At 44.7% G+C, this 12,851-nt stretch overlaps 1 protein-coding gene across 4 annotated transcripts in view; it reads left to right on the top strand.

The window, feature by feature from the left end:
• Positions 1-12,851, top strand: part of LOC128408339 (monoacylglycerol lipase ABHD6-like) — a 32,270-nt gene that overhangs the window by 1,368 nt on the left and 18,051 nt on the right. For all 4 annotated transcript variants that reach the window (XM_053377925.1, XM_053377927.1, XM_053377928.1 and 1 more), the window contains exon 2: positions 11,317-11,462. In XM_053377925.1, the coding sequence (XP_053233900.1) occupies positions 11,344-11,462 (119 nt within the window). In that variant the 5' untranslated portion in view covers positions 11,317-11,343. The remainder of the gene's footprint in view (positions 1-11,316; positions 11,463-12,851) is intronic.

The raw sequence follows: 12,851 nt of genomic DNA on the forward strand, positions 1-12,851 counted from the left end.
TATGTTTTAGGTAGGAGAGCCTCCAGGTTGCTATGTAGAAATCTGATGGGGATAAATGAAAGTTTGTTTTTACATTTAACCAGTAATGTGGGTCCCCCCCCCAAATAGCTGTGGCAGGCCTGAAAGGTTTAATCCCCCCTAGCCATTATCATGACATTGCTGTGAAATTTTGTGATGAAGGGTGGTTGAGAACTATTTTATATAAATCACATGTAAGAATCCTCTCCCTCACTGGTGTACCTATTTGCATTGAGACAAAAATTCTCATCTGGTGCCAGTGTTCTTTAGGTTGCATGAATTCCACCCCCCCATCCTGTTTCCTTATACAGTGGTACCTCGGGTTACATACGCTTCAGGTTACATACACTTCAGGTTACATATGCTTCAGGTTACAGACTCCGCTAACCCAGAAATATTACCTGGGGTTAAGAACTTTGCTTCAGGATGAGAACAGAAATCGCGCTCCAGCGGTGCGGCAGCAGCAGGAGGCCCCATTAGCTAAAGTGGTGCTTCAGGTTAAGAACAGTTTCAGGTTAAGTACAGACCTCCAGAACGAATTAAGTTCTTAACCCGAGGTACCATTGTACTTGCTTTAAAGCTGAAGAAACTAATTTCATAGTGTGGATGTAAAAATGGGTATGTTCTTCCATCTCCTCCCCATTTTTTAAAACTCAAGCTGCTTCCCATTCTGCGCAAGCAGTCACTGTGGGGGGGATGGTATTTACATCAAGTATGAGCAACAACGTATGCATTGCTAAATATGGTGGGCCTGTAGACACACGTTGGACTGGCTTGTGTCTGCAAAGCCATATCCATTTGCCCTTATTGCTGTGTGGAAGTATTGCTGTAATAGGTAAAGGTAAATTGGGACACGGGCGGCGATGTGGTCTAAACCACTGAGCCTCTTGGGCTTGCCAATCAGTAGGGTGAGTTCCTGTTGCTCTGTCCCAGTTTCTGCCAACCTAGCAGTTCGAAAGCACACCAGTGCAAGTAGATAAACAGGTAGCGCTGTGGTGGGAAGGTAAACGACGTTTCTGTATGCTCTGGTTTCTGTCACGGTGTTCTGTTGCGTCAGAAGCGATATAGTCATGCTGGCCACATGACCTGGAAACCTGTCTGTGGACAAATGCTGGCTCCCTCGGCCTGAAAGTGAGATTAGTGCCGCACCTCATAGTCACCTTTGACTGGACTTAACCATCCAGGGGTCCTTTAACTTTTACCTTTTATTGCTGTAATCTTGTGCTCATGTCCCACCATTGTGACCAGCAGACCACAAGTAGAAAGCAGCTATCTTGCCAAAAGAAGCCTGCAGAGCAAATGGCTCTGGGTGATGCCAGCCAGGAATCCATGCCACATATGATAGCTGAAGGGGGGAAGGAACCTTCCAGTGCCAACGCAAGGCAATTGCTGCATGGGGCAAAGGACAATGCAGTGTCTCCCTATAGAAGCTGAACAGGCTAGCCATTGATTCTTACTTGAACATTTATGATGGGACAGCACCCTCCATGTACTTGAGGGCATCTGTCTAGCTTGGGGTGGGGTGGGGACAGCACACACTACATGATGCACACATTTATTTTTTGTTGTCCTCTAACAGGAGAATGGCTTAGAAGGAGTGACTGGCACTGCTGCCCCCTGCATCCCAGAATCTACTGCCTGAGGTGACCTGTGCCTAACGATAGAGCCGGCCTTTATATCTCCCTAGGCTCAGATGTGAACTTTGATATATGCCAGGCCTAACGCAGATATGTCTGGAATTCTTAGGGCACAGTGGAGGATGCCACGTTTGCTACCCTGATCTAGCCTTTTAGCCGTGAAAGTGCCACAATTTCAGCCCAGCGTTCTAATACGAAAGCAGTAAAATAATGTACTTTCTCGCAATGCCCTTTTTTTTATTAATACTTTAAGAACGTTCTATTCTGAAGCCATGACTGGAGGGCAGGAAGGCTTTGCCGCTTGATGCTTTGAGACTTTAATGGAGGACCATGCTAGTCCCGAGAAGACTAGAGGAAATATTGGATGTGGCCGAGAAAGCTTAATATGTCAGGGAGGATTTGTTTGGTTATACGTTGCTCACTGCACTGTGCGAAGAGGACTGTGACGTACAGCTTCGTTTTTGCAGAAGGGAAGAGAGACGATTAATCAGATGGGTGTCGAGCCAAGAAGCATGCGCTTAATTTTTGAAACAATATACTCTAAAAAAAAAAAAAAGAATAGAAAAGAAAGAAAAGTGGATTGATTTATCTAAAAATGTTGCAGGACTGGAAAAGACCCCCTTGCAGTCATAGTAGACGAATCCAGGCTTATCTGGCAAAGGATGAGGTGGCTTTTTATAGTCAGAAACTTGTTAACAATCAAGGAGCCAGAGATTAATCCACATGATTTCCTTATACAGTGGTACCTTGGGTTACAAACGCTTCAGGTTACAAACGCTTCAGGTTACAAACTCCGCTAACCTAGAAGTAGTACCTCGGGTTACAAACTTTGCCCCAGGATGAGAATGGAAATTGTGGGCCGGCGGCACGGCAGCAGCGGGAGGCCGCATTAGTGAAAGTTCGCCTCAGGTTAAGAACGGTTTCAGGTTAAGAACGGACCTCTAGAATGAATTAAGTTCGTAACCCAAGGTACCACTGTAATAGCATTTCACCAACAGGAAGCCAGAGGAGACAACATCCAATTCCAGGAGTATTATTACATATTTTATATCACCTCCCCCCCACAAGGAGCTCAAAGTGGTGTCCATGGTTCTCCTTTCCTCACTTTATCTTCTCAACAGTCTTATGAGGTAGAGACTTATGAGAGGCTGTGATTGGCCCAAGGTCACTCAGTGAGCTACCATATCTGAAGTTGCACAGTCTTCTATATGCCTCAAGTTTCTCTGAGAAAGGCAAAACAAAACAAAACAAATTTCTTGTACAAAATTCATTCCCAAATCTACATGTTAGTAGCTAGAAATACAAACCTAAGTTGAAAACGCTGAGTTAACATCTGAAGGATTCGTATTTTAAGTTTTGATCATTAATAATTATTCCATTTATATACCACCCTTCCTCGTAAAGGATCCCAGTGCTGTACACAATGTAAACAATAGTGCTGGAAAGCTCGGTCGGTAGAGCATGAGACTCTTAATCTCAGGAACGTGGGTTCGAGCCCCACGTTGGGCAAAAGATTCCTGCATTGCAGGGGGTTGGACTAGATGACCCTCGTGGTCCCTTCCAACTCTACAATTCTACGATCAGTTGTTAGAATATGTAAAAATTACAGTGCTAAAAACAAATACGGCAAAATAAGCCTCATAATAAGAACATAGGAAGCTACTTTGTTGTGAGTCAGACCCTTGGCTCATCTCACCCAGTGGCATTAATGATGGCTACCTGGCAGTGGCCCTCCAGGAATTCAGGTTGGAGATCTCTGCCAGCCTTACCTGGAGATGCCTGAGGTTGAACCAGGAACCTTCTGAATGCAAAGCAGGTGCTCTGCCGCTGAGCTATAAGAAGAGAACAGTTGAATTCCAGAGCCAATGTCTGCCCCAAATGCCTTGTGAGAAGCTTCTTGCAAAAAAAGATTAAAAGGTTGCATGCTTAAATTTCAGATTAAGCAGTAGGGGACCCAGGTGAGAAAAGAGGACAGGGCTTCTGAACTTTTAAGGCTTGTGTAGATAAAGAAATTTCAGCAGGGTGTAGGTGGCTATTTGAAAGGTCCCAGGAGATGAAGCAATTACTAGAGGATTGGGATTTCCAATTATTCCCTGGCTCTTACTTCTGTGCGTAGGATTGTCAGCTACTTGGGGAGAGGGGGAAACCTGCCGTGGCCTCCTCATGCGCCTTTAAAAGCGTTAAAAGCGGCTTGAGTTGCAGAGAACCAGAAAGATAAGCGTGAGCACTTGCTATGTGCTGCAGATCAAATGGTTGTTAAAAGCCCAGCTACAGGTCCCACATCAAGACCTGCCAACTGGTGGAAATGTTTTGAACGCATCTCCAAGGGAGTCTAAATTGGACTAGGACTGTGCACAGGGACAAATCTCTTTCATAGAAAGGTTTTAGGGAGGACGGTCAGATCTTTGCTAAATAGGAAGATAAGTAAACTGGTATGTTGTAAGGTTGCATGAAGGACACCAGTTAGATTTGATAGTGGATGCCGGAGGATGGGGTTAGGGGTAAGCCATGAAATGGCAAAGTCACCGAATTATTTAAGGTGGTAAAAAAAGAAAAAGGGACAGCAAGGATTATGGCTCATGGTTCAGTCGGTAGAGCATGAGGCTCTTAATCCTGGGATTGTAGGTTTGAGCTCCATGTTGGGCAAAAGATTCCTGAATTTCAGGGCATTGGACTAGATGACCCTTCTGGTCCCTTCCAACTTTACAGTTCTAAGGAGCTCCCAAAGGATTGTTCCAAACCAGAGGAAAGGATGTTAAAATGGCAAATGTCAGTCAGTGTAAGCAAATGTAAAGTGATGCACATTGGGGCAAAAAAATTAATAAATCCGAACTTTGCATATATGCTGATGGGATCTGAGCTGGCAGCAACTGACCAGGAAAGAGTTCTTTGGGTTGTGGTAGCTGGCTCAAGGAAAACATTGGCCCTATGTGTGGCTGCTGTGAAAAAAGCGAGCTCTTACATTGGAGATCATTAGGAAAATAGTTGAAAATAAATCTGCCAATGTCACGATGCCCTTATACAAATCTGTGGTGCAACAGTGCTTGGAATATGTGACCAGTTCTCATCACTGTAATTCGAGAAGAATACTGCAGAGCTTGAAAAAGGTGCAGAAAGGAGCTTCTATGAGGATATCATAGAACAGGGGTAGGCAACCTAAGGCTTGGGGGCTGGATGCAGCCCAATCGCCTTCTCAATCCGGCCTGCAGATGGTCCAGGAATCAGCGTGTTTTTACATGAGTAGAATGTGTCCTTTTATTTAAAATGCACCTCTGGGTTATTTGTGGGGCACAGGAATTCGTTCATTATTTTTTTCAAAATATAGTCCGGCCCACCACATGGTCTGAGGGGTGGTGGACCGGCCCACAGCTGAAAAAGGTTGCTGATCCCTGTCATAGAATCCTAGAGTTGGAAGGGACCCAAGGGTCATCTTGTCCAACCCCTTGCAATGCAAGAATCTCGGTTAAAGCATCTGTCAGGGAACTGCCATCGGAACTAGAGGAGGAGGCGATGCTGGAGAGGGGCCAAGCAGGGAGAGAGGCAGGTCTCCGGCTGGGGAAGAAAATCAGCGCAACACCAGGGATAGAGGGGGGCCGATGGGGGAAGCAGAGAGGAGGCTCCAGGACTCTTCGCAGGAGACCAGCGAGGAGAGCACAGGTCCTCCGCTGCCCACACCCACCCTGCGCAGAAGACTTCCGCGCAGGGAAAGTAGGCGGCAACTTGGCGTCAAAGAACTTCTTTGCTGGAAGAGGTTCAAGAAACGCCCACTGACGGATTCTGCCAGCGACTGAACAGCCACGGAGTGGATGGCTGTTCAGAGAGAAACGGTTTAACCAGGCAACCTAGCCCAGAGCGGCGGTAACTTACGCACAAGCAACCCCTAAAGCCATTACAGCATCCATGACAGATGGCCATCCAACCTTTGCTTAAAAAACTGCAAAGAAGGAGAGTCCAGCACCTCTCGTGGGAATCTGTTCCACTACCAAGCAGCTCTTACTGTCTGAAAGTTTTTCCGAATGTTTAGTTAGAATCTCCTTTCTTATAACTTGAAGCCATTGGTTCAAGTCCTACCCCCAAGATCAGGAGAAAACAAGCATGTCCCCTCTTCCCTTAAGATATTTGAAGACAGCTATCATATCTCCTCTCAGTCTCTTATTTTCTAGGCTTAACATACCCGGCTCCTTCAAGTGCTCCTTGTAAGGCTTAGGTTCCAGGCCCTTAATTATCTTGGTTGCCCTCCTCTGCGCACATTCCAGCTTGTTAACAGCCTTCTTAAGTTGTGGTGCCCAGAATTGGACACAATATTGCAGATGTGCTCTGACTAAGGCAGAATAGTGTGGTAATATTATTTCCCTTGAAGTTCCCTTGGACTTCTGTTGATGCAGCCTAGAATAGCATTAGCTTTTTTTGCTGCTACGTCGCACTGTTGACTCATGTTAAGCTTGTGGTCCACCAAGACCCCTAGATCCTTTTCACGGACCAGGGATTGCCATGTGCAGCTTAGTTACATCACTTGAGCTTCTGTACTCCAGGTCTTATAGGCCATACTTTTGGGGGGAAGGTGTTCAACTGAACCTGTCATGTAAGAAGAATGGTTTGGGGCCTTCATAATTAGAATATAGCAGTTGGGCGGGAAACATGTTGTCAATAAAAATAATTATTAGTAAATAGGGGGAAAACCTTGGTTTATTGATACCTGCAATTTGCTATGCTTTCCAAGTCTTTATTCCAATACTTTTTCAAAAGTTGACATTTCTCTGAACTGTAGATTGTGGGATTTGTCTTGAAGTTTTTCCTGTTGATCTACTATGTTCCAGAAAATGCTTGTTAGTTATATGCTGGTAAAATCTACTTGCATACCTAACTTAAAGCTTTGCTAATATCCAGTGTGCTTCATATGCAGCCAGTGCTGGTTTATAACAGGGATGTGAAACCTGTGACCCTCCAGATGTTGAACGTCTACTATCATCATCCATAGACCATTGGCCATGCTGGCTGGGCTGCTGGGAAGGAAATGTGCATGAACATGTGTGAAAGATCTGCCCAGTACAGATCTAGATCTTCCTGTAACTTTATGGCTCCTTCTCCTCAATACACTTTCTTTGGGTCTGAAGTTTCTTCCATGATCCTGTTCATCTCCTGTAACATCCCTGCTTTACTCTCTCTGAGCAAGACAGGCAGTTACTGTACCTGCAGTTATCGCAACTGCAAGCATTTTAATCTGGCCTGCTGCCCCAGCATTTCTGGATGCTGCCATTGATCTTCAGTTTGCTGAACATCCCTTGAAGAAATTTGCTGTGTAGATTATGTAATGCATCCTGAGAGAGAGAGAAGGGGGGAGGTGCACTGAACAAGAATCTGCTGACTGCAATGAAAAATACTCTGCACTTATTGGTCAGAGTTGTAGAATGATGTACCTTGGTGCTCGTAGATTGAAGAAAAATTTGGTAAAAGAAATGAGAAGAGGAAACATTCACAGGAATCATCAGGGAGGCAATAGCTGAGTTCTGCCCATTACAAGTTAGATGCATCTCCTGTGTGCGTACATGGTGCCTTCAGAATGTATTCTGAGTTGAGGCTACTTTCAGGTGTGAAATGTATTATACCTCATTTAGCTATCTCTGGTCTGTTACTATGTATTCCCCATTTCTGAGCAGTGAGATGCTTGTAGCCTTTGCTCCATTTGGAAATATCCACACAATGGCAAAGTAGAAGCAAGCAGTTGCCTATAAAGTATATGCAGCCAAGCAGATCTACTCGTCCTGTACCAGATTTCCAGAGAGAAAGAGAGAAGATTCTGCACTTCAAGATGCTTCACTTTCAGGCAATCCTTAATTCTCAGTCTCCTAGTTTCCACTCCTCAATCAAACTGCAAACTAGTTTCAAACTGCTTCTCTGTTGCTTCCCCAGAGCTGGAGTGCTCACTTCCTGAAGAGGAATTCCCGCAATCTAGAGAGAGTTAGCATTGTTTTGTTCCTGTCTATTGCAACTCTCTAGTTGGCCATTCATAGTGATCAGGATGTCTCAACTTGTCACACCCTCTGTATAGTACATTCAACACTCCTGGATGCTGCTTGCATCAGACAGAGATATGGTTTTGATAAAAAGATGAGCTGGCATGGTTAGCTGTTGGCTTGTGTGGTAAGGGTTGCACCAATTGTTTTCTGAGCCTTTTTTGTGTTTCCAGCTCATAAAAGCTGCCCTAGTAGCCTTAACATAAATCTAGAGGGAATTTTATTTCAGAATAAGAAACTTCAATGTGTCCAGAGGGAGATTGTTTGAAGAAAATGTCTGACATTTCTGTGTTTCCTTAATCAGTTCTGATTAATTTCCAGATGTTTCATTGAAATTGTGATTGAGAATATTTACATTGTGAATATTCACATTGTGAATTGCGTTTTTATATAAAATGTGCTTGTAGGTTTGGGGCTTTATTTATGCTCTGGGGAAGATATTCAAGGAATGCAGCTTTATGCAATCTCTGTGGTGGAGAAAGCTACACTTGTTGAATTTCCGCTTGTGATGTAGTATTTAAATTGTGGGTAGAGAACCCAGTGGGGTTGGACTCCATCTCCCATCAGTGCCAGAGAACATGGCCAATGGTCATACAAAATCTGTTCAGCAAAATCTGAAGCACATCTGGGTGGGAAAGGCTGCTCTAGGAAACCAGAAGAGAAATTCTTTGTGAACTGGGGGAAAATGTATGTGAATAGAATAGCATAGAATAGAATACCTTTATTGTCAATGTACAAACCTGTGTACAATGAAATTAACCAAGCCTCCCCCCCCAAACACTCAATCTCATTGCACTCTGTGTGCTTGTCGCACAACACACCAATCCCAAAAGTTTGTTGCACTATATTATTTTCCATTCAGCATAGAAATTGTTTTTTAGCCTGTTGGTATGACTGATTATACTTCTATACCTCCTGCCCGAGGGTAGAAGATTAAAGAGGTGCTGGCCGGGGTGTGAATCGTCCCTGAGAATTTTTCTCGCTCTCCTAAGGCAACGATCCCTTGCGATGTCATCTAGTGGGCTCAGAGGACAGCCCATGATATCATGAGCTGTGTTCACCACCCTCTGTAAAGACTTTCTGTCCGTGGCTGTCAAGCCAACGTACCACACTGTGATACAATATGAGAGGACACTTCCTATTGTGGATCAGTAGAAGGTGGTCATCAGTTGTTGCTTAACATTGTTCTTTCGCAAGACCCTGAGAAAATGGAGTCTCTGTTGGGCGTTCCTAACCGCCTGAGTTATATTGTTGTTTTTAAAAGTGAGGTCTTCACTAAGGTAAACTCCTAGGAATTTAACGGAAGAGACTGTCTCCACACAACCCCTGCCTGATATACAATGGGGCTAGTTCCCCTCTCTTCCTCCAAAAGTCCAACACCATCTCTGTTGTCTTGCTAATATTTAGTTGCAAGTTATTCTCTAGGCACCATGTAGATACTTTTTGAACCTCCCCCCTGTATGCTGATTCATCTCCACCTGTAATTAGACCCATTATGGTCGTATCATCTACAAACTTAATAATTACAGTGGATGGATCAGATGAAATACAGTCACATGTATACAACGAGTATAGGTAGGGACTCAGCACACATCCCTGTGGGGTGCCAGTGCTGAGCTTTAGGGAGGTAGATGTAACAGGCCCAATCCTCACTGTTTGTGTCCGATCCTTCAGAAAGTCTTTAATCCAGTCACAGATGGTAGAAGAAAGGTCTAGTTCCATCAGCTTTTTGGTAAGAATGTCCGGCAGGATGGTATTAAAAGCCGAGCTATAATCAATAAACAACATTCTAACATAATTCCCCGGTCTCTCCAGATGACTCGTTGGAAGGTGAAAAGCTGTAGCTATGGCATCATCTGTTGACCTATTTCTCTTATAAGCGAACTGAAGTTTATCAAAATCTGAAGGAAAACATGTCCTAAGGTGTTGAAGGACCAATCTCTCGAAGCATTTCATCACTACAGATGTTAATGCAATAGGTCTGTAGTCCTTTAGGCAGTTAGTTGCTGTTTTCTTTGGGACTGGGACAATGGTGGCTGCGTTCAAACATGATGGAACACAAGCCGTTTGCAGAGAGATGTTAAAAATGGTTATGCCGTGGTAAAGCTTGAGAGAAGTTTTGTTGACTGATGTCATAGAAACTTAAATTAACACCTTTGGAACAGGGCAATGTGAGTCTACTGTTTCAAAGCTCTGCTGCTTCACAAATATTTCGTGTATTTACTATTTTTATAGAATGGTGTTCTGTCAGATTGTCATGGGCAGTTTATATATTATAATACAGAAATGGCTTACTGTGTAGGGGATGGGATACAAAAGGAAAGGGGAAGAAGCAGAAGCAGAAGCAGAAGAAAATCCATGTGCCAATTCCATGTGTGGTGTCAGCATTGGCATGGTCAGGCAAATGCTAGAGCTAAATATGGCTGACATTGGCCTCTTCTCTCTCTCTCTCTCTCTCTCTCTCTATATATATATATATATATAAATATTTTGGGGGTGAGGGGTCTTACTTACTTTACATGGTAAATAGACTCTCTGGGTGAGATAGCTTCAGCCTCTGCTTCCACATCATCTTCCTTCTCTCCAGTCCCTCTTGGATCCAGTCTGGCTCTAGGAGAGGCCCAGAAGCATTGGGAAGGGAAGTCCCTTTGCTTAGGCTTTCCTGAATGAGTGCTGAGGGCAGAACTCAAACCAGGGAGCCTAGACTAGTGCAGGTGTTGGTCCTTCTCTTTCATTGCTGTCCTCTTGCTGCTGTCACCACCCATCCAGAGTAGTGGAGCCTTGGAGATACCTCTGCTTTCACTGCTGTGGGCTGGCAGCAATGGAGGAGAAGCATTGCCACCTTCAGGACTCTGGGTTCCTCAGGCCCTTTAACGCTTTCCCTTTCTTTCCAAGCACTCTGCGCTAGGAAAGAGAGAGAATAATTAAGGTGCTGTGGGACTTAGAGGGCTACAGGTGGTGGTGCTCCTCCTACATCACCCACTGACTGGTAAGCCTGCAATCCCTGCTTACAAACCCTTCAAATCCGAGCCTTCTTTTGTACTGTTCCATGGTGCAGGTGTTTAACGACCTGGGGGAGTATTCACTTCAGGAGACAGTTTGAAGTCAGGAGGTGCTAAATAGCAGTCGATTCCAACTGTGCTGGTTGGGCTTTGCTGCCTCACCTTTCCCTCAGCTGCAGCCTGGTGGAATGAAATTAGTGATGTCATCAAGATTTGCATTTTTTAGATGTGGAGATTTGAGTCGGGCTCACTGGGCTCACCTGAAGTACCAGACTCTGGAGTTCTTCTCTGGCTCGGACCAAAATCTGAGCCAGAGAAGTATTTCCCTCTTGCCTCCAGTACCATCAGAGGCCACAGGGAGAGGGAATGAAAGGAAGAATACCCCCCATCCTTTTTTTCTCTACAGCCACGGACTCTCTCCCATCGCCTTTCTTTGATGCAATTGCATTTGGTCTTAGAGCACAAATGGTGAGAAATGGTCTGGAAACAGTCCAGGGGGGGATTTGCAAGGGTAGGGCAGGGTTTCAAAGCATTGTTTGTGGTCTGGAAAAGTATCCGTTGCATCCTGGGATATACTTGCCTTCTGCCTCTTGTTCATGATTTCCAGTGCTTATAACTGACCATTTTTTAAATCTATTTTTGCAGTTGAGGTAGAGCCACCAAGAGAACAAAATGGACCTTGATGTGCTGAACATGTTTGTAATAGCGGGAGGCACTCTGGCTATCCCAATTTTGGCATTTGTGGCATCCTTCCTTCTGTGGCCTTCAGCATTGATCAGAATATACTACTGGTAAGTTATTTAGAATCCTGGCTCTGATTGGTGTTGCCTTCCTAGAAAGCCTATGTACTTCCCAAAACGTTTGCCACAATTAGAGTGAATGATCAATGGTGCTTAAATTTTATTTATTTAAAAACCAGTCCGAGTTCTTTCAGCAGCTGATTGATTGCAGCCTATTTACATATGATGCTTCAGGAGCACCTCTTGATTAACGCCAATTATCCAGATTGAGGAGGAACCTTCCACAAATCATGCCATAACGGAGGCTCATCCATGGTGGGTGCACACTCCAAGATCACTTCCGTTCTGCCTTCCAAATTGGCAGGCATGGGATTGTGCAACACTGCAGGATGCAGTGAACTTCCTAGACCTCACTGGGAAACATCAGGAGGGTTTATGCCTCATTCCCTTCCTTTCCCCTGCCTGAACTCCTTCACAGCCCCTGGAGGGGCTACGGAGAACAACAACCATTGAATCGTGGGTGTTGCCAGAAACCAAATGATCAATAGTTCTTAACTTCTGAATGAGCAGTAGTTGCAAAGGCTTCCTTTCCTTGATCCTTCTGTTGTTTAGACTCCTGCTTCATACAGCAACTCCCCCAAAAGTCAAAGGTCCCCTTTGGCAGTGGCGTCCAATGTAGCACTGTTAGTTCACAGTTGGAAGAGGTAATTGGACAAAGCCTGGTATGCATGTGGAACAGCTTTGGCCAACCTGATGCTCTCTAGCCGTGCAGGAGCTGATGGGAGTTGAAGTCCAAAACATCTGGAGGGTGTCAGGTTAACAAAGACTGACTTAGAACCATTTGGGAGCATGGAGCTCCTTCAACTTGTCCACTAAACTCGGACTGCCTTAAGCTGGCCAAGAGGATAACGAAGCCTTTTCTCATCACCAGCGCTGATCAGATAGTGCTTGTTCCTAAGCCTGCTTCACATATTCAGCTGAACTGGCTCATCTCTAGGCATGGCATGGAAGTATGAAACACTTATGCGCTCCCACCATACCTGTGGTGTTGGGTGATCAAGCATATAGACAGAAAATTCATAGTCTTTCCCCCCGACCACCTCCTGAAGGCTTCATCTGCGCATACAGCCTCCTCATAGCAACACAGGAAGGTGCCTTTCTCTAAGTCAAACAATTTGTCCATCTAACCCAGTATATTGATTTACTTTATTTATAAGAGTGCTTATAAGCTCCTAGTAAATATGGCAATGTACACTAAAATGCCGTAACATAAAAAACAAGGCCAACATACTTCTTAAAATACATGTATTTTCTACTCTACCTGGAAGCAGCTCTCCAGGGCCTTGGGTAGAGGTCTTTCTGAGCACCTGCTGCCGTTCCTCCTTTTTAAACTGGAGGTTCCAGGGATGGAGCTAGGGACCTTCTGCATGTAAAGAAGGT

Source organism: Podarcis raffonei, chromosome 2, assembly GCF_027172205.1.
Source record: "Podarcis raffonei isolate rPodRaf1 chromosome 2, rPodRaf1.pri, whole genome shotgun sequence".
Classification (NCBI taxonomy): domain Eukaryota; kingdom Metazoa; phylum Chordata; class Lepidosauria; order Squamata; family Lacertidae; genus Podarcis; species Podarcis raffonei.